The 22,865-nt window shown below is 42.4% G+C and overlaps 2 protein-coding genes across 7 annotated transcripts; one reads left to right on the top strand and one right to left on the bottom strand.

Moving 5' to 3' along the window:
- Nucleotides 1-419: 419 nt before the first annotated feature.
- Nucleotides 420-5,436, top strand: LOC146662644 (uncharacterized). 2 transcript variants are annotated; one of them, XM_085417546.1, is made up of 3 exons: nucleotides 437-514; nucleotides 2,090-2,319; nucleotides 2,419-5,436. In XM_085417546.1, the coding sequence occupies exons 2-3, from the start codon at nucleotides 2,317-2,319 to the stop codon at nucleotides 3,529-3,531; spliced, it is 1,116 nt and encodes a 371-aa protein (XP_085273672.1). In that variant the 5' UTR covers nucleotides 437-514; nucleotides 2,090-2,316; the 3' UTR covers nucleotides 3,532-5,436. The 2 variants fall into 2 exon arrangements, with proteins under 2 accessions (XP_085273673.1, XP_085273672.1); XM_085417547.1 differs by lacking the exon at nucleotides 2,090-2,319 and having other exon boundaries at nucleotides 420-514; nucleotides 2,419-5,435.
- Nucleotides 5,437-5,620: 184 nt separating this feature from the next.
- LOC146662643 (NLR family CARD domain-containing protein 3-like) lies at nucleotides 5,621-22,299 on the bottom strand. Of its 5 annotated transcripts, XM_085417400.1 has the most exons (13): nucleotides 22,026-22,299; nucleotides 21,061-21,165; nucleotides 20,725-20,844; nucleotides 20,430-20,534; nucleotides 14,200-14,304; nucleotides 13,841-13,960; nucleotides 12,872-12,984; nucleotides 10,972-12,763; nucleotides 9,841-10,014; nucleotides 9,361-9,534; nucleotides 9,044-9,220; nucleotides 8,673-8,846; nucleotides 5,623-8,250 (listed from the first exon to the last, which is right to left on the bottom strand). In XM_085417400.1, exons 1-13 carry the CDS (start codon nucleotides 22,106-22,108, stop codon nucleotides 8,226-8,228), a joined length of 3,267 nt encoding a protein of 1,088 aa, XP_085273526.1. In that variant the 5' UTR covers nucleotides 22,109-22,299; the 3' UTR covers nucleotides 5,623-8,225. The 5 variants fall into 5 exon arrangements, with proteins under 5 accessions (XP_085273527.1, XP_085273528.1, XP_085273526.1 ...); XM_085417401.1 differs by lacking the exon at nucleotides 14,200-14,304 and having other exon boundaries at nucleotides 5,621-8,250; XM_085417402.1 differs by lacking the exon at nucleotides 20,430-20,534 and having other exon boundaries at nucleotides 5,621-8,250.
- Between the last annotated feature and the right edge of the window lie 566 nt (nucleotides 22,300-22,865).

Below are 22,865 nucleotides of genomic sequence, written 5' to 3'. Positions count from 1 at the left end.
TGATTTTTTTAAAATTATATTTTATTAAATTTTATTGTATTTTATTTCCAATCTTCTTTTAGTTTTTTATTGATTTTTTTAATGTTGAGGGCTATTCTGTTGTTTCCTTTACTCATTTTTATTCCATTTTAATTTAATTGTTATTTTTAAATTTACCCCGAGCTCCTTACTAAATTACAAATGTTTATTTTTTTATATTTATTATTATATGACATTTTAACTTGTTAAGCTCATTTTATGTGACTTTATTTATTAGTTTACACGTAACTGAGTCCCTTCTAGGGTAACTTGTATCTTATCGTACAATATCGTTCTGTTGTATAGTTTTTTACTGAACTGTTTTTCGCTGACTGCTGGTACTTTTAAAGTACATCCAGGGCTCCAGGGGGCGCTCTGTCATGTGTTTTCAGCTCGTTAGTTTGTCCTGAAAGAAAACACACGTCTTTTTGTGTGTTTTCTTTTTGTGGCTCAGCTAGCTTTCTGCAGGAAATCTGACCATCTGCATCGATTAAAGGTGAACGATTAGCTGTACCTGAACATTTGTGCATGCAGTTCAACTCTTTTCCTTTAATGTTAAAGAGCCAACTAGTTCATAGTGGAGAAATCTGAACCTCAGAGCTGCCTCTATCTACTGATTAGCTGTTCGTTGCTAAGCTAATGGTTGTGATGGCTGACTTCGGCTGCAGGGTCATGTTGAATGTTGACTCTATTCTTGCTGTTATTTAAAAGAATAAACAGAAAACACTTGAGCAGAAAAATAGGTCGTGGCGGATTATTTATTAGAGAAAAAATGTTTCGTTAAAATGTGAAGTATCGCTGCTCACGTCTCACTTCTACTTAAAACAGAACATTTTGAATGGAAGTCTTGTTATAACAAGAATGATCAAAATAAACATTTAAACGTGCACTTATAAAAAAAGGAATACAAAATTATTATGAAAAATTATAATAGTAGCTAATATAATCTACATGTATGTGAAAATTAAAATATTATAATAGAAAAAATGGTCTTAATGGCAATTGCATGAATTATGGGCAAGAGCTGTGCAGTTACATAAATAAACAGTAAAATACTTACTGTAATCACAAATTATTATTTGACATAATAAACACAATTACCGATTTTGTAAATAATACAAGTAGTTATTGTACATGTATATAATAATATAATAATTGTATTATGAACAATAATTCTCTTGTTTATTGTCTATTTATATGTTAATGCTTACCTGCATCAATGAATGAGTAGCATACAAGCATGTACAGATAAAAACTACGAACAAATACCAGGACATGTAATATTAAAATTCATTAATCATTAATTAATAATATATTTCCTGCTGAGTGGAACTGCTTTTACTCAAATTCAGCTCCATCACCGTGCAGACCTACATCTTTCAGCTGCTCCATCCCACCCCATCCCTGGGATCTTCCTTTGTGTCACCAACTGCCTGCATGTCCTCCTCCACTACATCCATGATTCTTCTCTGAGGTCTTCCTCTCTTCCTCCTCCCTTGCAGCTCCATCTTCAACATCCTTTCTCCTCCTTTGCACATGTCCAAACCACCTCAGGCTCGTGTGTCTAACTTCTCCTTCTGATCTTTTTATTTCTAAGTCTTTCCATCCTGGTCACTCCAAACAAAAATAAAACTTGGATAATATTTAGTATTTATGAATAAATGTTAAGTGTTTTTCACACGTAGACTTTGGTGGGCTGCCCAGAGGGATGAAGAAAGTTTACCTATAAACCCCGAGTCAGAGATGAGGGGTGTCACAAGGGCAGTTATCGACTTTCTCTGCTAAACCAGACTTTGTCCTTGAGGCTCTGAGTGCGCTCTCATATAAAGGGGCCTTTCACACATTATAGGAGTATTCTTCCACACAAAATGATCTGTTATGAGTCCAGCATGTTCCAAGCTAGCACACCACTCAGGTGTGTTTTGAGATTTATTTTTATTGTTTTATCAATTTCAGACAGCATCTCAGTCAGTTCACTATCACATATTCCCATATGCTCTTATTTTGAAAGTTGATTCACTATTGACAAACTTGCATCGGCCCTTCCTGTCTCCCGTTTTTCCAACAATAGGCTGATCAGAGTGCTTTTGCTGTGACTGCCAGACTCTGATCCTGTGGTCAGACTGACTTTGACTTCACCGTCTTGGGTGATGTTAGTCCTTGTTTTGCTCTTTGAGATGGAGCTGCTCTCTAACCAGGATGTGATGCAGGTGGAGGATTGTTTCATGAGCTGCCACGCCGAGCAGAACGAGGACGCCAGTCACAAACCAATATTTACTGTCAGGAAATACTGTGTATATGGTATTGATTTATTGATATATCTCAGAAAGACTTTTTATGCCTTCATTCTGTAGTATTTTATCTGTTTGCTGCGTATGTAATACATTTTTCTCCTTTCAGACGGCTTCCAAGCAGTCGACCGTTCAAAGCGGAGGTGCAGGAAAAGCATCATCATCCTCGGTCATGGCCGGAAACAAAAACTGGGATGGCGCCGGTGGGATGGACCAGATAACAGTCGTGAGAATAGACGACACTCACATCGCTGAAGAGGAGTCACACGTCGACGGGAAGGTGTTCTACGAGGTGGAGTGCTCGCTGCCTGCAGAGGACGAGGTCGTGGGAGAGGATGACGATGACGGCGTCTACGTCATCGAGTATTCAAACCCTGAAGAGGAGGGGGAGAGTTACCAGTTCACGATGTCCGTAGATCGGTCGCTCCCAGCGAAAGAGCCGATTGTTAAAACTCCGGTGGTCAGCGAGAACCCCGGAGCTCTGCTGCCGTCCAGACCGGCGAGGTTGCGACCTCAGGTGAGCCAGAAGAGGAGGTTGGTAACCGAGGAAGAGGAGATCAAAAGCGAAGAGTTCACGGTGAGCAATACGAGCGTGCTGGCGCTGGGAGAGGATTACAGCGATGTGATGGAGATGAACTCGGGCTCAGGTAAGAAACTGGTGTGCACGATGTGCCCGCCGCCCGGTAAGCTTTTCAAGAGGGCGTCTGGGCTGGCGGTGCATTTAAAGCAGATGCACCACATGGAGGGGAAGAAGACGTTCTTCTGCAACTCCTGCCAGCAGTCACTCCGCACTCAGATCGAGCTCGACGCGCACACGAGGCGCCACGCCAACCAGGATGCCGTGTTCGTCTGCCGCCTCTGCGCAGCCGAGGAGGAAGCCGGCACGGAGGAGAAGAAGAAGGGGTTCAAAGGGTCCAGGTGGGGCCTGAAGAAGCACCTGGAGAAGGAGCATCCAGGTGTTATCCCGCGCTGTGACATCTGCAACAAAGGCTTCAAGACGCTCGTGTCGTACCTCGCCGACCAGTTCCGGCACGTCGGGGTGTCGCCGTACTACTGCGCCAAGTGTCAGATCTACGAAATGACTGAGCGCGGTCTGAGCGTGCACATCAGAAACCACAACAAGAAGAAGATGACTGAGCAGAAGGCTAATGAAAGCCGCCTGCAGACTTTTGAAGTCTCCGCCGGTGCTGATAACTCGGCGACAGACGACTCCGACTTCTGACGCTCCAGACTCACCGTTTAGCTTCGTGTTCGAGTGAAGCGGCTCACAGACGTCAAGGTCAAATCCCACATTTTATGCATCTGAACTGAACTTTGGGCAGAAAAACTTTTCCCCTAACAGTTAGAAAACCTTTTTTGTGTGTGTGCAGTTAATGACCAAACATGTTACTGTTTAAGTAGAAGTGTCTAAGATTTATTTGAATTCCCTTCCTTTATTTTCAATTAAGGATAATCGTAGTTGATGAAACGGGACAAAAAACTTGTCTCAAAGAAAAACGTCCAGGAAACGGTCAGAATCAGCACAGGCGTCCATATAACTACTGTGTGTTTATTTAAAAGACATTTTACACATTTAATCACAGCCTTCAGTAACCATCTTTTTTAAATGTTGCTGATATCTGTGGCGCACACACACAGTCAGATTAGTCTTCTTACCTTGCAGGTTAACCCGTAATGATCACAGCTGTGATTCCATCAGAAGTGACTTCCAGGGTCGCCTTAAGTCTGTTTTTAAAAGAAAGTTAAGCAGCACAGAGCAGGCGATTAGGTCAGGAAGTCAGAGACAGCAACAGCATAAAGAATTTGATACATTTTCAAAATAAAAGATCCTTTGAAGACTAAACGCTTGTTTCTGAAACACTTCCGCTGTGAAAGGTGGATCAAAACTTCACCAAAGAGAAGCAGCCGCTGTGTTTCAGGGTTAAGTTTACGTGCTCATTTTCTCAAACAAGGTGCTTCCCTGCACGAATAGCAGGACTGTACTTATGATGGCCCCCTACAACCAGCAGGTAACTACTACTGTACATCAATAAAATGAATATATCTAAACTGGGACGTGTTTCAGACTGGGTAAAAGTCAGCTAGAAAAAAGGGCCAACGGTCCAACTTTGAAGTTTGAGACATCAGAGCAGGTTACAGCCAATCTGGTGCAGTTTTCTAAAAATCGCACTCTTGGACTAAAACTGAATTTTCTAAACATAAATGCAGTCGCTTGAAGGAGACGTTATTACAGAAACTTTCCAGGTGTAACTCCCATTTCATGAAGTGTTACAGAAAAATATAACCGACACAAACAGACCCAAGCTTTCAGTCACATCACATGATCTTTTTTTACAGGTGCTAAAATAAAAGGATCAAACACTCTGGACCAGCAAACAAAGGAAACACCCCAAACACTAAGACATTTAAGCTGTTTGTGGAGTGAAAATGCCAAAAGTTTGAACCTTTCACTTCACTTGGTGTGCGTTATTTTTATATATTACTGGTCAGCTGACCTCAAGAAGTTACGACAGAAGACAGATTCAAAGCTGTTCATTTGCCTTTTTCGTTGAGTATGTGTTATACCTTTTGTGAAGGAGCTTTCCAAGGCGGAAAAAGCTACAAATATTTAAAAAGACCCAAAAAACTTTAAAATACACATAACTTTGTGTAACAGGAATACAGATAATTAGCATTAATGGTCCCTGAATACTCAATGTAGGACTCTTTTAGTGGACTCTGGCCACACATTGGAAACCAATGAAATGTTACAGTCTTAACTGCGTTTGTGAAGTTTGTACTGAAATATGCATCAACACTAAATCAAGCATAAAACTCTTTTCGAGGCTAAAATGTGGCTTTTAAAGAGCCGGCCATGTGTAATTAAATTGCCACAGAGCTCACTCGTTGCAGGAGCCGAAACCTTTCAAATGTTATTTTAAACTCATCCTGTCATAACTGTACTTTTTATGTTACAGGAGGTGAAAATCATTCGAATATGAACTGAGTTTGCTGCATAACACTGAAAAGAGATGCAACGAGCTGTGTTATGAAGCGTTTTAGTTTTTCTTCTTTTTAATTGAAATGCAGTGAAATCGCAGGTTTGCTGTGTTAATTTTTTGTTCTTTGCTGTGGTGATTTCATTTTTTTCCTGCAACATTGCATTAAAGGGAAACGCCACTGATTCTTAGCGCTGCTGTTTTCTGTTCACATTTTTACTCTGGAAAGTGAGTGTGGATGAGTTTTTATACTGAAGGGGGTTTACAAGGTGCTTCATGTGTCACAGTTTTTTTATTTTGCAAGTTTTTAAAAACATTTCTTTTATAAAAAAAAAAATTAATTGAGAGCAACAAGCAGACAAAAAGCCAACAAACAACAAATCTCATCTCAGTTGACATAAGCTAAATACTGCATCTTTTCACAATAAAACGCTCCTGAGGTTCACGTTCTGTGAAATTATTTTTTATTCAAATGACAGGTGTAGTGTAAACATACATTTATGCTTTGCACTTAAATGCTGTAAAAACTACAAAGATAAATATAAAGTCGACATTTGGCTGCATTCACATAAAAAAGGTTGTTTCCCATTTTAAAAACAGCATTTTTTAACAGCCTGTTTACGGAGGCCTCGTGTGACGCCTGGAGCTTTTTTTATGCAGGAGTCTTCCCGCTCGACCGGCTGATTCCTCCATCACCTCAGCAAACAGGACTAGCTATCTCTGCTACTGGTCAAGCACTCTTCTGATGCAAGCTGTGTTTCTAACTTTAGTTTGTAGCACCATGTTGGTGAAAGACGACAGGAGACGAGCTGTTGGCATCCCCACTGCAGGTGAAGCCAAAGCGGGCAGCTTTTGAAAAAAAATTTCTTCTTTTGGTTAGATGTTAATCAGTTTGTGCACGTTTTTACAGCAATAATAATGCATGTTATCAAAAATGGCTTTAAATCTAATGAAAACATATTTATCTTGCAGCCAAACCCAACTACAGCAACCAGATGTTCTTTCTTTACTGATGATGGGTTTTTTAAACGTCCATGCACATTTTTCTACTGTTTTCTATGTGTAGTCCCATTGGAGCACTATTAATCTGAATTTGAACGTCTAGAAAAATGTATTTGTGGATGAGGGTTATTGAGTCTGGGCTGTCTCGTGTATTTTAACATTTTTGTATTGAAGGCACAAACGAGCATCAAGAAACAAAGAGACACAAAACAGGTTGTCAGAGGTAATACAATAAAACAGTCAGTAGGTGACTGTGGTAACGGTTATTTAACATCAGTGAAAGACAAAACAACAACAATATCAACAAAAACGATGCATGTTTCCTCCCTTTTTTCCATCTGTAAGTCAAATTTTCAGGTTATTATCAAACTTGAAATTACAGTTCAGGTTGGGCTCAGACTCGAAACACTGAGAAAATTATAAACTGACAACAAAAACACTTTGAACTCTAACCATAAACTGAAATTATGACTTACTAATGTGGAAAACAAGTTTTTTCAGTGGCAGGAACAAGCTTCCACACACCCAGCTTTTGGCATTTATAACAGGTGGGCCCTGTTAAATACTGCAGCACTGTGAGCACATTTCTGCTACTACTACTGTTTTCTTTCTTATTATGTTTACATTTAACTCTTATTGCAAAAATAAATTTACTCTGGTGGGAGAGTGCAGATAATTTTTTGCTTTAACAGTAAAAAAACAGTGAAAGTGAAAGTACAGATGCAGTGCCTGGGTTCAAGTCTGACCTGTGGCCGTTTGTTGTGTGTCTCTCTGCTTTCTGTCTGTCTTCACTATTCAATAAAGGCAAAAAATTTAAAAGTACAGATACTGGTGTTTCTGATAAACTAATACTGGTGTTTGTAAACATTGTGTATTGTAGTGCTCTGCAGAGTTCACAGCACCACAGGACAGTCCACCTTAACGGAGCTGAGACAGGTGACCTGGTTATGTCAGTTTTGAACCACGCTACATACAAGATGTGTGACGGGCTGATTTGGTATTTTAAGTTTATTTTAGTTTGTTATCCCAGCAAAGTCACCTGACATAAGATAAGATAAGATAACCTTTATTAGTCCCACGCGTGGGAAATTTGTTTAAAGTTAAAGGTTCTTTCAGATCAGATTTTTGTTTTTAAAAGGCCGCAGACCATGAAATAAGTAAACATTTATCAGCCATCATTATCACAGAGCTAAATGCAAACAACAGCAACAAACACGTAATATAAAATCACATCTCTAATCATCGCATCATCTGTCTACTGTCACCCAGTCGTCCTGAGACCTGCAGCTGTTACTGGGCGGGATTTGAATGATGCCACCAATCAGGAAGAGAGTGAGTCACTAAGGCACCGGAGTTACTGGGCGGGATTTGTGCAGCTAATACTTTATTTATTGACAAATATAGTCATATATGTTGGTGGGAGATAGGCCAAGATAAACAGTGTTCGGGGACCCCGCCCCTCCCTGAGCCTGGTTCTGCTGGAGGTTTCTTCCTGTTAAAAGTAAGTTTTTCTTCCCACTGTCACCAAAGCGCTTGCTCATAGGGGGTCATCTGATCGTTGGGGTTTTTCTCTGTTCTCTTTGTATTATTGTAGGGTCTTTACCTTACAATATAAAACACCATGAGGCAACTGTTGTTGCGATTTGGTGTTATATAAATAAAATTGATTTGAATATTCTTTTGAAGAAATGTACAAACGGTGGATTTGATCCCAGACTGGATTTCCAAAGAGGGTTAACGGAGGAGCTTTAAAAAGGATCCCAGTGTATCGCAGCCTGTGTAGAAGGTTTGGTTTCTGAAAACGGTGCAGTCCACTCTGCAGCGCTGACAATCATCTACACTTCCTCTCACTCTTCTGTCAGTCGCTGCTGGATGAATGTCTACGTCCCAACAATATGGCCACAATCAGAGCGTCTCTGCACACGAGGACATACGTTCACTTACGCATCGGTGACTCCCACCTGAAAAGAGAAACAATTGAGGTGATAAGTTAGTGTTTACAGAGACTCACGCAGTCAGCTGTCAGTCACTGATGCAGCACATGAGCAGCATAGCAGCTTCCTCAGCGCTCATGTTTCCTTAAGCATGCTGAGTTCAAAGACTTGCATGCTTGTATTACAGAGGGGTTGCTACCTTACAACATAAAATGCCTTGAGGCGACTGATGTTATGATTTGATGCGACATAAATAAATTTGAATTCAATGGATTCAAGTCTTTTTTTTTCTCAGCAGATTTCACTCAAGTCCAATAAATTTAATGTTGAATATTTAGAAAAGTGCCCTGAAGGCCATAGAATCTATAAAGGGGAGATCATGAGGAGGGGACTTCTATGACAGGCTGATTGGTGAGGCTGAAGCAGATTAATAACAACCTCCTACTGACCTGAACGTCTCCAGTCTGTAGTCTGGATTCTTCTGAAGAATAATCAGTTCTGTCACGTCATAATTCTTCAAGTTGTTGTTGCTCATGTCCAGCTCTCTCAAATGGGAGGGGTTCGACTTCAACGCTAAGACCAGAGGATGGCAGCTGTACCTCGTCAATCTGCATTCCCACAGGCTGAATAAAAAATAAAACAGATTTAGAAAAACAAGCTCCCACTTCACAAAGTTAGGTGTTTGATAATAATGTGTTCAGAGAAGAAGAAAAATTAACATAGAGAAGTTCAGAAAACTGCAACGCAAAAACAAAAAAATAAAGGCAAATAGATGCAGTGATTCAAACTGAGGAAGTGGAAAAGAAAAATGATGACTGACTTTAGAATCTCCAGCCTACAGTCTGGACTGCCCAGAAAATCACACAGGTAGTGCACACCATCATCCTTCAGCTTGTTGTTTCTAGATAGGTTCAGCTCCCTCAGATGGGAGGGGTTGGACTTGAGAGCAGAGACCAGTAAACTACAACTGTAGGATGACAATCTGCAGATCCTCAACCTAAATGAAAAATAAAGATCACTTAAATAACATTTTTACAATCAAATCCTATTTTAGGTTTTAAGTGTGTTAACATTTCCTAATCCTGCAAACCACCATCAACTGAAAAGCAGGAAACCAGAATAGAATAACACTCTAACCTCAGAGCCTCCAGTCGACAATCTGGACTCTCCAGAAAAACACAAAGCAGCTCCACTCCTGAATCATGCAGCTTATTGTCACTCAGGTCAAGCTCTCTCAGATGGGAGGGGTTGGACATGAGCACACGGACCAGAGAATCACAGCTGGTCTCTGACAACCTGCATGAACTCAAACTGGACACAGAACAAAACAGTTTAAACTCCTAGTTGAGAACATTTAGTGTTCACAATCTCAAACCTTTTATTAAACAGGCCTGAGAGTCAAACTATGTTATTGATGAGCTTGGATTTGGCTCGATCTTCAGCAGGAAAAGACGAGTTCAGACTCTTTGTAGATTCAAATAAGCATCTATAGTCATTAGCGTTAGTCATAAACATATTGAGATATTAGATATTAAATTATATGTTTGTGAAAATCTGATCACTGAACACTTGGGGGAAGAATTATTATTATTTTTTGAATTTAAAGTATGAACTGACTTCAGAAACTCTAGTTTACAGTTGTGACTTTTGAGTCCACCAGTCAGCAGCTTCATTCCTGAGTCCTTCAGGTAGTTTCCACTCAGGTCCAGATGTACCAGGTGGGAGGGTCTGGACTTCAGGGCTGAGGCCACGACTTCACAGTGAGTATCTGAGAGCTCACAGCCAGGGAGTCTGTCACACACATCAATACACATACAACAAAATGTGTTACAATACATTTATAGACCCCATACAGTCCGCAGTCTGCTACACTCCCACATCAGATTCCCCAAAGATATCGAGAGGCCATCTTTTTCAGGAAAATGTTATTGTCCACTGCGTTTAATGTGACTTTGGGCTTCATCCTCCTGAGGCCGCATTTGTTGGCTGATTGCGTCACAGCGATGTGACGAAGGCTGCCTAAAGTCGTAGACTCCGACAAATGAGGCCGACAAATCCGTCCTCCTTTTCCCCAGATTTGAAGGATGGGTTGGGTGTATCCTTTGTGGCCCACCATATCCCAGAATTCATAGTGCAGCCCAGCCAATCCCAATTTCCAACAATGGTGGCCGTTACTAAGTTTTATTATTAGTCTTTCTGGGTCACAAAATAAACTTTTAAGATATTTTCAGATGAGAATGTAGCTGTGTAAACTTCAAATATCTGCTCAGTTTTTTAAGATATCACATATTTGTAAAAGTGCGACGTTTTCAGAGACATCTGTTACCCACCAGCTCGATAGCTAGCTGTTCAAGGCTCACTAGAGCTGGCGAGAACAGCAAACTCGTTTTCAAACCCAGTGCGGTCTTTCGCTACTCAGGTTAAACATAAGTCACTTAGATAATTTAAAAATGTTATTGTTTGGCTTTTTTCAGTGTTTTATTTGTTCGTGAGTTAATTGGTTTGGCTGAGATTAAAGTTCGCTCACTTCTGGCCTACCCGGCCTTCGAAGGACCCGGCCCACGTAGACTGCAAAGGCCGGGTCCTCAGGAGGATGCAGCCCATGAATTTGGACACAGCTTTTGTCTACTTTTTATGGAGTTGAACTTACTGAACATACTGCCGTTAGTTTCATATCGGTACCAAATGATACACTGGTAGAGTCAAATACTACGTTTGACTCCAAAAGAAATTTCCACCTGGACTTACCGAGCCTTTCTGCAGTTTCTCACAGCTGGGATCAATCTCAGTCGTCCCTCCAGTGATGTCTTGTACCTCTTCAAGTCAAGCTCCTCCAGAACCTCCTCTGACATCTGCAGCATGTAGGCCAGAGCTGAGCAGTGGATCTCAGAGAGCTCCTTCTCTGATCTGTTTTCTGACCTCAGGAACTCTTGGATCTCCTGAGATACCGAGAGGTCATTCATCTCTATCAGGCAGTGGAAGATGTTGATGCTTCTGTCGGGGGCGATTTTTGTTTTCTTCTCCTTGAGGCTGTTAACGGTTCTCTGGATGATTTCTGGAGTGATCTCTGCCTTGCCCAGCAGACTTCCTAAGATTTTCTGGTTGGATTCCAGAGTGAGGCCATGAAGGAAACGAACAAACAGATCCAAGTGGCCATTTTTACTTTTGAGGGACTTGTCCATGACTCTGCTCAGAAAGACATCCAGAGATGTGTCACTGTTTGTGTTGTCCCACTTTGTCCCTGGGAATTGCTTCAACACCTCTATGTCCTTGTTAGTGTAACAGTGAAACATGTAGACGCCAGCCAGAAACTCCTGGATGCTCAGATGAACAAAGCAGTAGACTGGTTTCTCGAAGATCACACACTCCCTTTTGAAGATTTCTGTACAAACCCCTGAATACACCAAGGCCTCATCGGGATCCAGACCACACTTCTCCAGGTCTTCTTGGTAGAACATGATGCTTCCGTTCTCCAAATGTTTGTATGCCAGCCTTCCCAGCTTCAGAAGAACCTCCCGATCAGCCTCTGCTACCTCCTCTGCCATCTCTTGTCCCTCATGATATTTGTGCTTCTTTCTCTTCATCTGAACAAGAAGGAAGTGTGAGTACATATCCGTCAGGGTCTTGGGCAGCTCTTCCCTCTGCTCTGTAGTCAACATGTCTTCAAGGACTGTAGCGGTGATCCAGCAGAAGACTGGGATTCTACACATGATGTGGAGGCTCCTAGATGACTTGATGTGGGAGATGACTCTACTGGACCGTTCTTCATCACTCAGTCTCTTCCTGAAGTACTCCTCCTTCTGCTCATCCGTGAATCCACGTACTTCTGTGACCCTGTCGACACATCTAGAAGGGATCAGATTGGCTGCTGCAGGTCTGGAAGTTATCCAGATGAGAGCCGAGCGAAGCAGACTCCCCTCGATGAGGTTTGTCAGCAGCTCACAGACTGATGACTTCTGTGTGACGTCTGATATAACCTTTGTTATGGTGAAATCCAGTGAAAGTCTGCTTTCATCCAGGCCATCAAAGATGAGCAAAAGTTTACAGAGATCCAGGTTCTCCGCTGTGACCTTCTCTAATGTTGGATGGAAAATGTGGAGCAGCTCCAGAAGACTGTACTGCTCATCTCGTATCAGGTTCAGCTCTCTGAATGAGAGCAGAACCACCACATTAATGTCTTGGTTTTCCAAGCCCTCTGCCCAGTCCAGAGTGAACTTCTGAACCGAGAAGGTCTTCCCAACTCCAGCGATGCCATTTGTCAGAACGACTCGGATATCTGTTTGTTGGTCAGGTAAGGCTTTAAAGATCTCATGGCACTTGATTGGAGTGTCCTCGAGGGTGATCTTGGAAGGTGTCTCAAGCTGCCTCACCTCATGCTGCGTGTTCACATCTTCAGGCCGCCCCTCCGTGATGTAGAGCTCAGTGTAGATCCTGTTGAGGAGGGTTCCTTCGGTTTCATGAGTTCCTTCAGTCACACGTTCACATTTCCTCTTCAGTATGAGCTTATGATGATCTAAAACCTCCTGCAAACCACCATCAACTGAAAAGAAGGAAAACACAATATAAGAAAACTCTTAAATGTCTGAACAAGAAGATAAACTCCAGTTTTCAGAAATGAATCTACCAGCAAATAGATGTTCAGTCTTACTTGGTATCAAGCTGCTCGGACTGGCTGTCTGGACTCCAGCTGTGGTTCCTGAGTGGTGCCAGGAGGGCAGCTTTGATGAAGCAGACCAGTTCCTGCATGAAGTGAAGCACTGTCTGCAGAAGTGTCATAAATATCAAAGTTTAATAACATGCTGGCTTACAGAAAAATATCATTATTGAATCATATTTAAATACAACACCTCTGTTGTATTTCTGCTTTAACAGAATCACACATGTAAATGAGGTAATGATTAGTAAAGTCATCCATGTGCCCTAATGCTAATACCCTCACCGACAGCTTTATGTTATTGGTTTTGATTTGGCAGGATTATTGAAAGAAAATCAAAAACTATTGTACAGTCTGACCAATCACTGACACTATGGTCCCTGCTACAGAGCAGAGGAACCCTCTGGCTTTTTATCAGTGCACCGGAGCACAGCTGCAATAGTGCATCTGTGCATGGGTAACTTCCACATCTGTTAAAGCACCATTAATGCTGGATAGTAGCTTTTAGGACAATATATGCTGCAGCTGAGACAACAAGTTTTTAAAAAGGCCAAACTACAGTTTGTATACCGACAGGACGACTAAGCTTTAGCAAAAGACTAGTAGACCAAACTAAAAAGTCAGAATGTATCAGGAGAAAAGTTACATTCAGGCCTTTATGTCTTGGAGACATAAGTGAATTGCATCCTGCTTTGTGTATACAATAACAATGAAAATAATGTTTTCACAGGACATTTGAAAATCTAAGTGCACCCTTACTGCTTCCATAGCGATTAGGAGGGTACGTATCATCCAGGGGCTTCCAAACAAATGCCCTTCATTGAATAATCAAATGTGAACATCTCTATAAAAGTAAAAGCTTAGACAGTTTGCTAATACGATTGGACAATGGACAAATAAATGTCAACAGCTCTGTGTTGTAATTAACATTAACAACTATTTAGAGAAGATGTGGTCTCTTACTTTGTGTGTGAGGGTCCGGGTTGATTCCTTAAGTCTGGAGGGGCATCTCTGGATATGTCACTCTTCATAGACAGCCAGTCGGATACTGAAGATGCCACTCTGTGTCTGTGCTGCCCACCTCTGGAAACACAAAGATAATAAACTGGAACCTTCCTGTTTTTATATTAGATGCACAAAGAACTGCAAGAACTCCTTTATTCATGAGTTTATGTTGATGCTCGTTAAACAAGTTTCTCTTTTCAGTCCATTAAACGTCATCACTGAAGCTTTGCTGTGTTCATAGGAATGCATTCTAAGTTTTCTTCCTGTTTCAGCATGAGTCACCTTCACCTCTGTTTACAGCACAAACTGAGTCTTACTCTGTGTGTGAGGGTCCAGGTTGATTCCTTAAGTCTGGAGGGGCTTCTATGGAAATGTCACTCATCATGGACAACCAGTCGGATCCTGGAGACGCCGCTCTCTGTCTGTGCACAAATGTAGAATAAATCACAAATTGCTCTTATTGTGTCAGAATCAGATTAAAAGGACTAAAGCAGCGGTCCCCAACCCCCGGGCCAGGGACCGGTACCAGTCCGTGAGTCATTTGGTCTCGGGCTGCGAGAGTTGAGGCTCGGGTGTGAAATTTATGGTTTTCAGTGTTTTTATTGCCATTTGTTATCGTTTTTATGGGTAACTTGGTTTCCCTGGGTCTTTTCCTGTGTCTTATGAAAAAATCTTCGGTTTTTTTGGTACCAGTACTGGTTTCATTTTGTTGTATTTATCCGTGACACCTTAAAGGCCGGTCCGTGAAAATATTGTCAACATAAACATGCCTGACTGCACAGGTCACAGAGAGATCATTTTTAAGACAGGTAGGATCGCAGCCACGATAAAAAAAAATTCTGTAACTCCAATAAAATGTTCTAGCCTATGCAATAAAATACAGGGATCCATAGTGTCAAAGGCAGCCTTAGATCATTAAAGTAATAAAAGTAAAGTGCGATCATTGTCTGCATTAGGGTTGCCAACTCCCTGAAAAATAAATAAGGGACACCTCGTGGCCAGGGCCGGGCGACCCAGTTGTCTTCACCCTTCCCAGTGTGGTAGCTCTTTTTTTGTGTGTGAAATTATTTTTTTAACCATTTGACTTGAATTTGATTTAAGTAGATGTTTATTCTTTGTGATATGAACACATGTGAAACAAATGATCATTTAGCCATTTATTTTTAGCTCAAAATGACAACATTAACACATAAAACAGGTCTCCTTCTTAAACAGAAGCCTGTCATGCTTAACTTTTGAGAATATAAGTAAATCTTTCTTTAAAAGAACTCTGTCCTGCTTAACTTAAAATAATAGAAAACAATAGAAAGAAAAATATTCTTGTAACAGTGCACATTTAGTGCATTTAGTACAATTGGCTTCAGTTGAGGTATTATTTCAGCTTTTCTAATGCTAATCAGCTGCTCCTGTTTGTAAACCCGCTTGTTCCCATGATTACGCATCTTAACTCATCATCATTATTCATCTATGTATTACTTTTATGTATTAGTCATCTATTTGTAATCATCTATCCTTGCAGTTGTTTATTACACAAAATAAATTATATTATCACACTTCTGGCCACATAGCGCTGATATTCACTGCACATATTAACTTTTTCCAGCCAGGTGTTTTCCTTTTCCCATTCTTCCCTTTCTCTGAGGGGAATAAACATTGCTGCTCTAATGCTGGGCTCACACTGTGCAGTTTTAGGCCCATTTTGAGCCGATTTTTGAGTGATCTTCATCGTGCATCGTGTAGTATACGTGGGGTAACTTTGGAAAGCTCATCCGAGCCTTTTCGATGTGGCATCACAAAATTATCACGACCACAACAACAGTGAAAATAGTTGGATCTACACTGCTGCTCAATCACAGCTGCCTGATCAATGTTTTTCATTAGCAATTTAGCAAAGTTGATGGTGGTGGTGTGTCTGTGTGAGTGTAATGCTGGGCTTACACTGTGCGATTTTTGGCCCATTTTGAACCGATTTTTGAGTCGTGCGACCGATTTGGCGATCGGACCGATTTTGGCCTTCATCGTGCGTCGTGTAGTATACGTGGGGTAACGAGACGCGATTAACACCTCACGACCAGCTCCCGATCATCAATCGCTCGTGAGGGTCTCACCACAGGCGCTCACACTGCTCGCGCGCAAACACGTAAACGTCGGTGAAAAAGACGTTGCAGCACGGCTGTGCAGCGTGTGATCTGGACACAAGCGATGGAGGCACAACTTGTAGAACTTTGGAAAGCTCATCCGAGCCTTTTCGATGTGGCCTCACAAAATTATCACGACCACAACAACCGTGAAAATAGTTGGATTTACACTGCTGCTCAATCACAGCTGCCTGATCATGTTTTTCATTAGCAATTTAGCAAAGTTGATGGTGGTGGTGTTTGTGTGTGAGTGAAAGACAGAGAGAGCGAGCGACAGATTTTCTGTTATAACCTTCATTTTATGGAGGCACAGTGTGAGCACTCAGGTCGCATCAGAGCATCGGGCCGTATAGTGTGAGACCTGCATCGTGACCTGCAAACTTCTAACCCCTGCGAGTCAATCGTGCAGTTTGAGCAGAAGCTGAATAACGTGACTGAAAAAATCGCACAGTGTTTGCCCAGCTTTAGGTGTACTGTCGTCCGAGACTTGCACCGCAGTGTCGGCGTTTGTTTCCCTGTTGGCCATGCTTCTTGTTGTGGTCATCTGTTGTCTTCCGGTATTTTCTCCGTAAGCGACCTTTCCTCGACCAATGAGATGAGCGGTAATCTGAATTGTCATACTCGAATTGTCATAAGTGTGCTGTCAGCTCATTGGTCACAAAGCAGGAGAGGGGCTGGGAATTATGTTTTCCAACAAAGCGTTAATTCCATTAACATTTATAGACTACTTTTGATTCTCACTGTATTACGGGACAAAGTGCGTCCCTTATTAGCTCAATACGGGACGTGTACTTTTGTTTCGAAATACGGGACGATTCCGTATTTTAAGGGACGGTTGGCAACCCTAGTCTGCATTCACCAACAGTGTCCAAGGACACTGGACCACTGCTACACTACGGTCAAGGACGGCTACAAGGCACAATCCCGCCCCCCGTTTGGCAAATCTGATCACGCCGCCATCTTCCTCATGCCAAATTCAATTCAATTCAATTCAATTCAATTCAATTCAATCTTTATTGGCAGACTACATGTCCATAAAAACAAGACAAGAAACACACACACAACACAAGGTATACCATTAAATATATATATGTATATAAATAAGTATATAAAGTATATAAAAAATACAAACAAAGGCTAAAACAGGAAGTTCCGGTTCAGAGGAAGGTCGCGCGCTGGACGGATCAATCGGTGGCCGCGTTACAGGACGCACTCGATGACGCAGACTGGGGCATGTTCAGAAACAGCTCCGACGATGACGTCAACGTGTTTACGGAAGCGGTTGTGGGATTCATCGGGAAACTAGTGGATGATACCGTGGAGACAAAGACTATCACAACGTTTCCCAACCAGAAGCCGTGGGTGGATAAAACCATCCGCAACGCTCTGAGATCCCGCACCGCTGCCTACAACACGGGACTCATGACGGGGGACATGGACCCGTACAAAGCCGCGTCATATAACGTGCGGAGGGCGGTGAAAGAGGCGAAGCAGCGCTACGGGAGGAAACTAGAGTCACAACTCCAACAGAGTGACTCTAGGAGCCTGTGGCGGGGACTAAGGACAATAACGGACTATAAAGCACCAACAACCGGTATGACGAACGCGGCCGTGACTCTGGCAGACGAGCTGAACACTTTCTATGCTCGCTTCGAGGCTGCAGCTAAGGTCTCCAACAATGCTAGTGTTAGCGGCGCTAACGGCTGCAGACAGGAAGATACTGCCAGCACCGGAAACGTGCTCGTCATCTCCGAGCATGAAGTAAGGAGAGCCTTCAAGAGAGTGAACACCAGGAAAGCAGCAGGACCAGACGGCATCCCAGGTCGTATCCTCAGAGACTGCGCATACCAGCTAGCTCCTGTGTTCACTGAGATATTCAACATCTCTTTATCTCAGTCGGTGATCCCCACATGCTTCAAAGAGTCCATCATTGTTCCTGTCCCGAAGAAACCCCACCCTGCTTCTCTCAATGACTATCGCCCTGTAGCCCTCACCTCAGTAGTGATGAAGTGCTTTGAACGCCTGGTCAGAGACTTCATCATTTCTTCACTACCAGACACACTGGACCCACTACAGTTTGCTTACCGTCCAAATCGATCCACAGACGATGCCATCTCTCATCTCCTCCACACATCACTCACTCACTTGGACACTAGAAGGGGGAATTATGTTAAAATGCTCTTCATAGACTACAGCTCTGCATTTAATACCATAATTCCCTCCACACTCACCACCAAGCTGGAGCATCTGGGACTCAGCTCATCTATGTGTCAGTGGATCTCCAACTTCCTAACTGGCAGACCACAGGCAGTAAGGATGGGCGGACATGTCTCAGCCTCCACCACTCTCAGCACTGGAGCCCCCCAGGGGTGTGTTCTGAGCCCCCTGCTGTACTCTTTGTACACATATGACTGTGTGGCCACTACCAGCTCCACCACCATCATCAAGTTTGCTGACGACACCGTCGTGGTGGGCCTGATCTCTGATAACAACGAGACGGCCTACCTGAAGGAGATTAGGAATCTGGAGAACTGGTGCCAGAGGAACAACCTCCTTCTAAACGTCAGTAAGACAAAGGAGCTGATAGTGGACTTCAGCACTAAGCAGGAGAGGAACTACCAGACCCCCGTCATCAACGAGTGCCCAGTGGAGAGAGTGGACAGCTTCAAATACCTCGGAGTTCACATCACGCAGGACCTGTCATGGTCCTGTCACATCAACACCGTGGTGAAAAAGGCCCGACAGCGTCTCTACCACCTCAGACGCTTGAGAGACTTCCAACTGCCCTCCAAGGTGCTCAGGAACTTTTACTCGTGCACCATAGAGAGCATCCTGACGGGAAACATCTTAACCTGGTTCGGGAACAGCACCATGCAGGACAGACGAGCTCTACAGAGGGTTGTGCGGTCAGCTGAGCGCACCATCCGCTCCGAGCTCCCTGACCTGCACTCAATCTACAGCAGGCGGTGCTGGACCAAGGCCAGGAAGATCGTGAAGGACTTCAGCCATCCCAACAACAGACTGTTCTCTCTGTTGAGGTCAGGAAAGCGATTCCGCTCCCTGAAGACCAACACAGAGAGACTGAGGAGGAGCTTCTTCCCGCAGGCGATACGGTCTCTCAATCACACCACCACACAGTACTGACCCACACATATGGTTCTTACACACACACTGGACTTTCTGGACTTTGGTTTTGCACAACACTGGTCACTATATTCTTCATTTCCAGTTAATACTTGTACAGCTGCTGTTATTGTGTATATATTTATTTATATTTAGATTTCTTCATACATTCTTATATAGTTCTATATTGTGTATTGTGTATTTTGTTGTACAGTTATTTTATTTTCAACTTTAATTTATATATTTATCTTATTCTTCCCAGTTAAATTTACCCTTCATTCTAATTTGTGTTGTACAGTTATTTCATTTTTAACCTTAATTTATATTTTATTCCTTCCTAGTTAAATTTACCCTTTTTAATTTTTCATATTTATTTCCTATCTTATTCATAGCCTTTTCCTTTTTTGCTTTCTTTAGGTCACGAGCAGTTGTCCAAGCATTTCACTACATATCGTACTGTGTATGACTGTGTACGTGACAAATAAAAATTTGAATTTGAGATCGTTTACCACTTTGATTAAGGCCGTTTCTGTGGAGTGATTTGGTCTAAAAACAGACTGAAATGGCTCAAACAGATTGTTTGTTGACAGATGCTCAGCAGGCTGCTTAAAAACAACTTTTTCAAAGACCTTAGGCAAAAAAAAGGTGTGAGGTGGGTCTATAGCTCGCACCAACAGCTCTAAAACTGTGTCAAATATAAATCAGCTCAATCCCCTTTACACTACAGTACAAGGACAACATCCTCAAACCAGTAAATAACTCCTCATTTTGAATTTTATCTCAGTTTGGGCGCTGACCAGATGTGTCTGCAGCCACGTGAACAGAAAAACAGGAGAAAGAAGGTTTTTATTTCAAGTGAGTATCTGATTGAACGTATGTGTAGTTTCTCAGTCATCCAGGTCATGGTAGTTTAGGAGCTTGAAGAGAAGGCAACAGGACTTCTTTACTTTTTTTTATGGAGATGTTTCACCTCTGATCCAAGAGGCTTCTTCAGTTCTGCAGCATATGCAGTTTTTTAAGGGTTTATAAGGTGTAAAGTATCAGGTCTAATACAGATCCCAGAAAACCTCCAGTGTGTGTGTGAGGAAAACTCCTCATTTACATGAACAAATGTAATCTATCAGACAGATATAACTCAAATATAATATAAATATATATCTAATATAATCAATAAAAAGTTTCCTGGAATAGAGAGATATATGTGAACTAATAGTTCTGCTTTAAAAAACATTCTTCGCTCTGAAAGCTGACCATCAGGTCTGTTCTCAGAAGAAGTGGTCTCTTACTCTGTGTGTGAGGGTCCGGGTTGATTCCTTAAGTCTGGAGGGGCATCTCTGGAAATGTCAGTCTTCATGGAGAAATAATCGGATCCTGGAGACGCCGCTCTCTGTCTGTGCACAAATGTAGAATAAATCACAAATTGCTCTTATTGTGTCAGAATCTGATTAACTGGACTAAAGTTCAGGATTTCTTTAGTACAACTCGAATGTTGATTTAATAATTCATAACTAATAAGAAAGCGTTGTTCTTCGGTCTGAAAGTTAACCATCAGGTCTGTTCTCAGAAGAAGTGGTCTCTTACTTTGTGTGTGAGGGTCCGGGTTGATTGCTGAAGTTTAGAGGGTCTTTCCTGGAGGAGTCACTCTTCATAGACAAACAGTCGGATCCTGAAGACTCTGCTCTGTGTCTGTGCTGCCCACCTCTGGAAACACAAAGATAATAAACTGGAACCTTCCTGTTTTTATATTAGATGCACACAGAACTGCAAGAACTCCTTTATTCATGAGTTTATGTTGATGCTCGTTAAACAAGTTCATCACTGAAGCTTTGCTGTGTTCATAGGAATGCATTCTTAGTTTTCTTCCTGCTTCAGCATGAGTCACCTTCACCTCTGTTTACAGCACAAACTGAGTCTTACTCTGTGTGTGAGGGTCCAGGTTGATTCCTTAAGTCTGGAGGGGCTTCTATGGAAATGTCACTCATCATGGACAACCAGTCGGATCCTGGAGACGCCGCTCTCTGTCTGTGCACGAATGTAGAATAAATCACAAATTGTAAAATGTAAATTTAAAAAAGTGGAATGACTTACAAATCTCTCTCATTTTCTTTTTAAATTCATAGTAGAACACAGTAGAAGGATAAACATGGCCCTGTGGCAACTTTAGAGTCACGTTGCTGCTGTCAAATGAAGAATTATCTCTCTCTTTTTTTTTTTTACAGATTGTAGCTTTCTTCAGTTTAAACATCTGATGTGTTTTATATAATTTGTTGTGAACAGTCGGTGATCTATGGAGGGCCTCGAGTGTCAGTCAAAGAATTTAATTTTAATCTGTCTACAACCTAAAGTGATTTCCACGTCTCCTCGTCACGCTACTTGGACCTGAGTTAATGTTAATGGATCAAGTTTAAGGCTGAGCCGCAGTGTAAAGTTCAAAGGACTCTAACATGCAGATGTTACATTAAGGACAGCGCAGAGCAGCGGTGCAGCATTTCTCTCTTGGCTGATATTCAGCATCCGTGCTGGTTTCTGCTCTTATATAATCAGCCGCTCCTCTGGTAATGTCTCTGACCGGGCAGTCAGTCGATCCACTCTGGGGGAAATGATGGCAAACACCACCTTTCGTGTGAGCCTGAATTAAAGGGATGCAACCAGAATGTTTTTCATACTTGTGGCCATATGGGGGCAACTAAAAATATTGGGGTGGCACACTTAACACAGAATTTCCAGTTTTAATATGCTGTCAAATTTAGGTTAATTGAAAAATATGGCAAAAAAGAGGCAGAAAATAATTTTGTGCAAAGTTAATTTCCTGCTGTTGAAGTCGACGTCAATGCCCCTCCCGGGTGCAGCAGCATGAGCATTGGGCGAAAACCGGGTCTTACTTTAGATCCCAGGCTCCGGGTCTGGGGTGGTTTCTCTTCAGAGGCCGGCAGCTTCGGTCCTCTTCTTCCGCCAAATCACTCATGTTCCCTCAGTCTGAGAGTGAAAGACGGACACGTGTCAGGTTCGGGAGTGAAACAGCTTTTTGAATCCTCCGCCTGATGAAAAGCTCCGTCTTTGCTTCCCTGCTTCACCCACGGAGACACCCTGACAGCAGAATAACGATCATTATGCTGAGATCACCCTGCTTCGCTCCTTCTGCTCCTCTGTCGGCTCCAAAATGGAGTCCAGCACTTTCACTTTCACTTCTCCCCCCGTGGAGCTGCTCCTCCTCTCTCCAGTTTCTGGAAATGACTGCATCTGCCAATTTAATACCTCAAACACGAATATTTAATAACAATCCTCCAAAATCGGACTAATAACATGAAACATGAGGAGGGACTCTCAGCTTAGCAGTGGTTTAGGGAAACTCAGAGCACAGTGTGAGCAGTGAGGGGGGTTGATTTAAACATGGTGTAGTTATTAATGCAATCTGAGGTGATGGAGATGTTGATCTGGTATCGTTTTGTTCTGTGGGCAGCAGCTCTGACATCTGCAGGTGGCTGCTGCTTTAACTACGGACCCGTTGATCTGCCACCATCAGCACCATCAAAACCTCACACTGGACTCCAGGCACCTTGGCTTCTCCTTTCCTCTTCCAGGCTCCAGATAAGGGGTGTCAAACATAAGGCCCAGGGGCCAGAATCAGCCTGGTAAAGACCCCGGTAGAGCCCAGTGGACAGCTTTGGAAAATGTGAAGGATGGTGTAAAGTTTTGGAGTTTCAAATGTAGTATATAAGCTT

Source organism: Rhamphochromis longiceps, linkage group LG9 (assembly GCF_057381845.1).
Source record: "Rhamphochromis longiceps isolate RC_006_pf linkage group LG9, R_longiceps_female_GT1.1, whole genome shotgun sequence".
NCBI classification, from domain to species: Eukaryota; Metazoa; Chordata; class Actinopteri; order Cichliformes; family Cichlidae; genus Rhamphochromis; species Rhamphochromis longiceps.
This window is presented reverse-complemented; position numbering and strand designations above follow the sequence as displayed.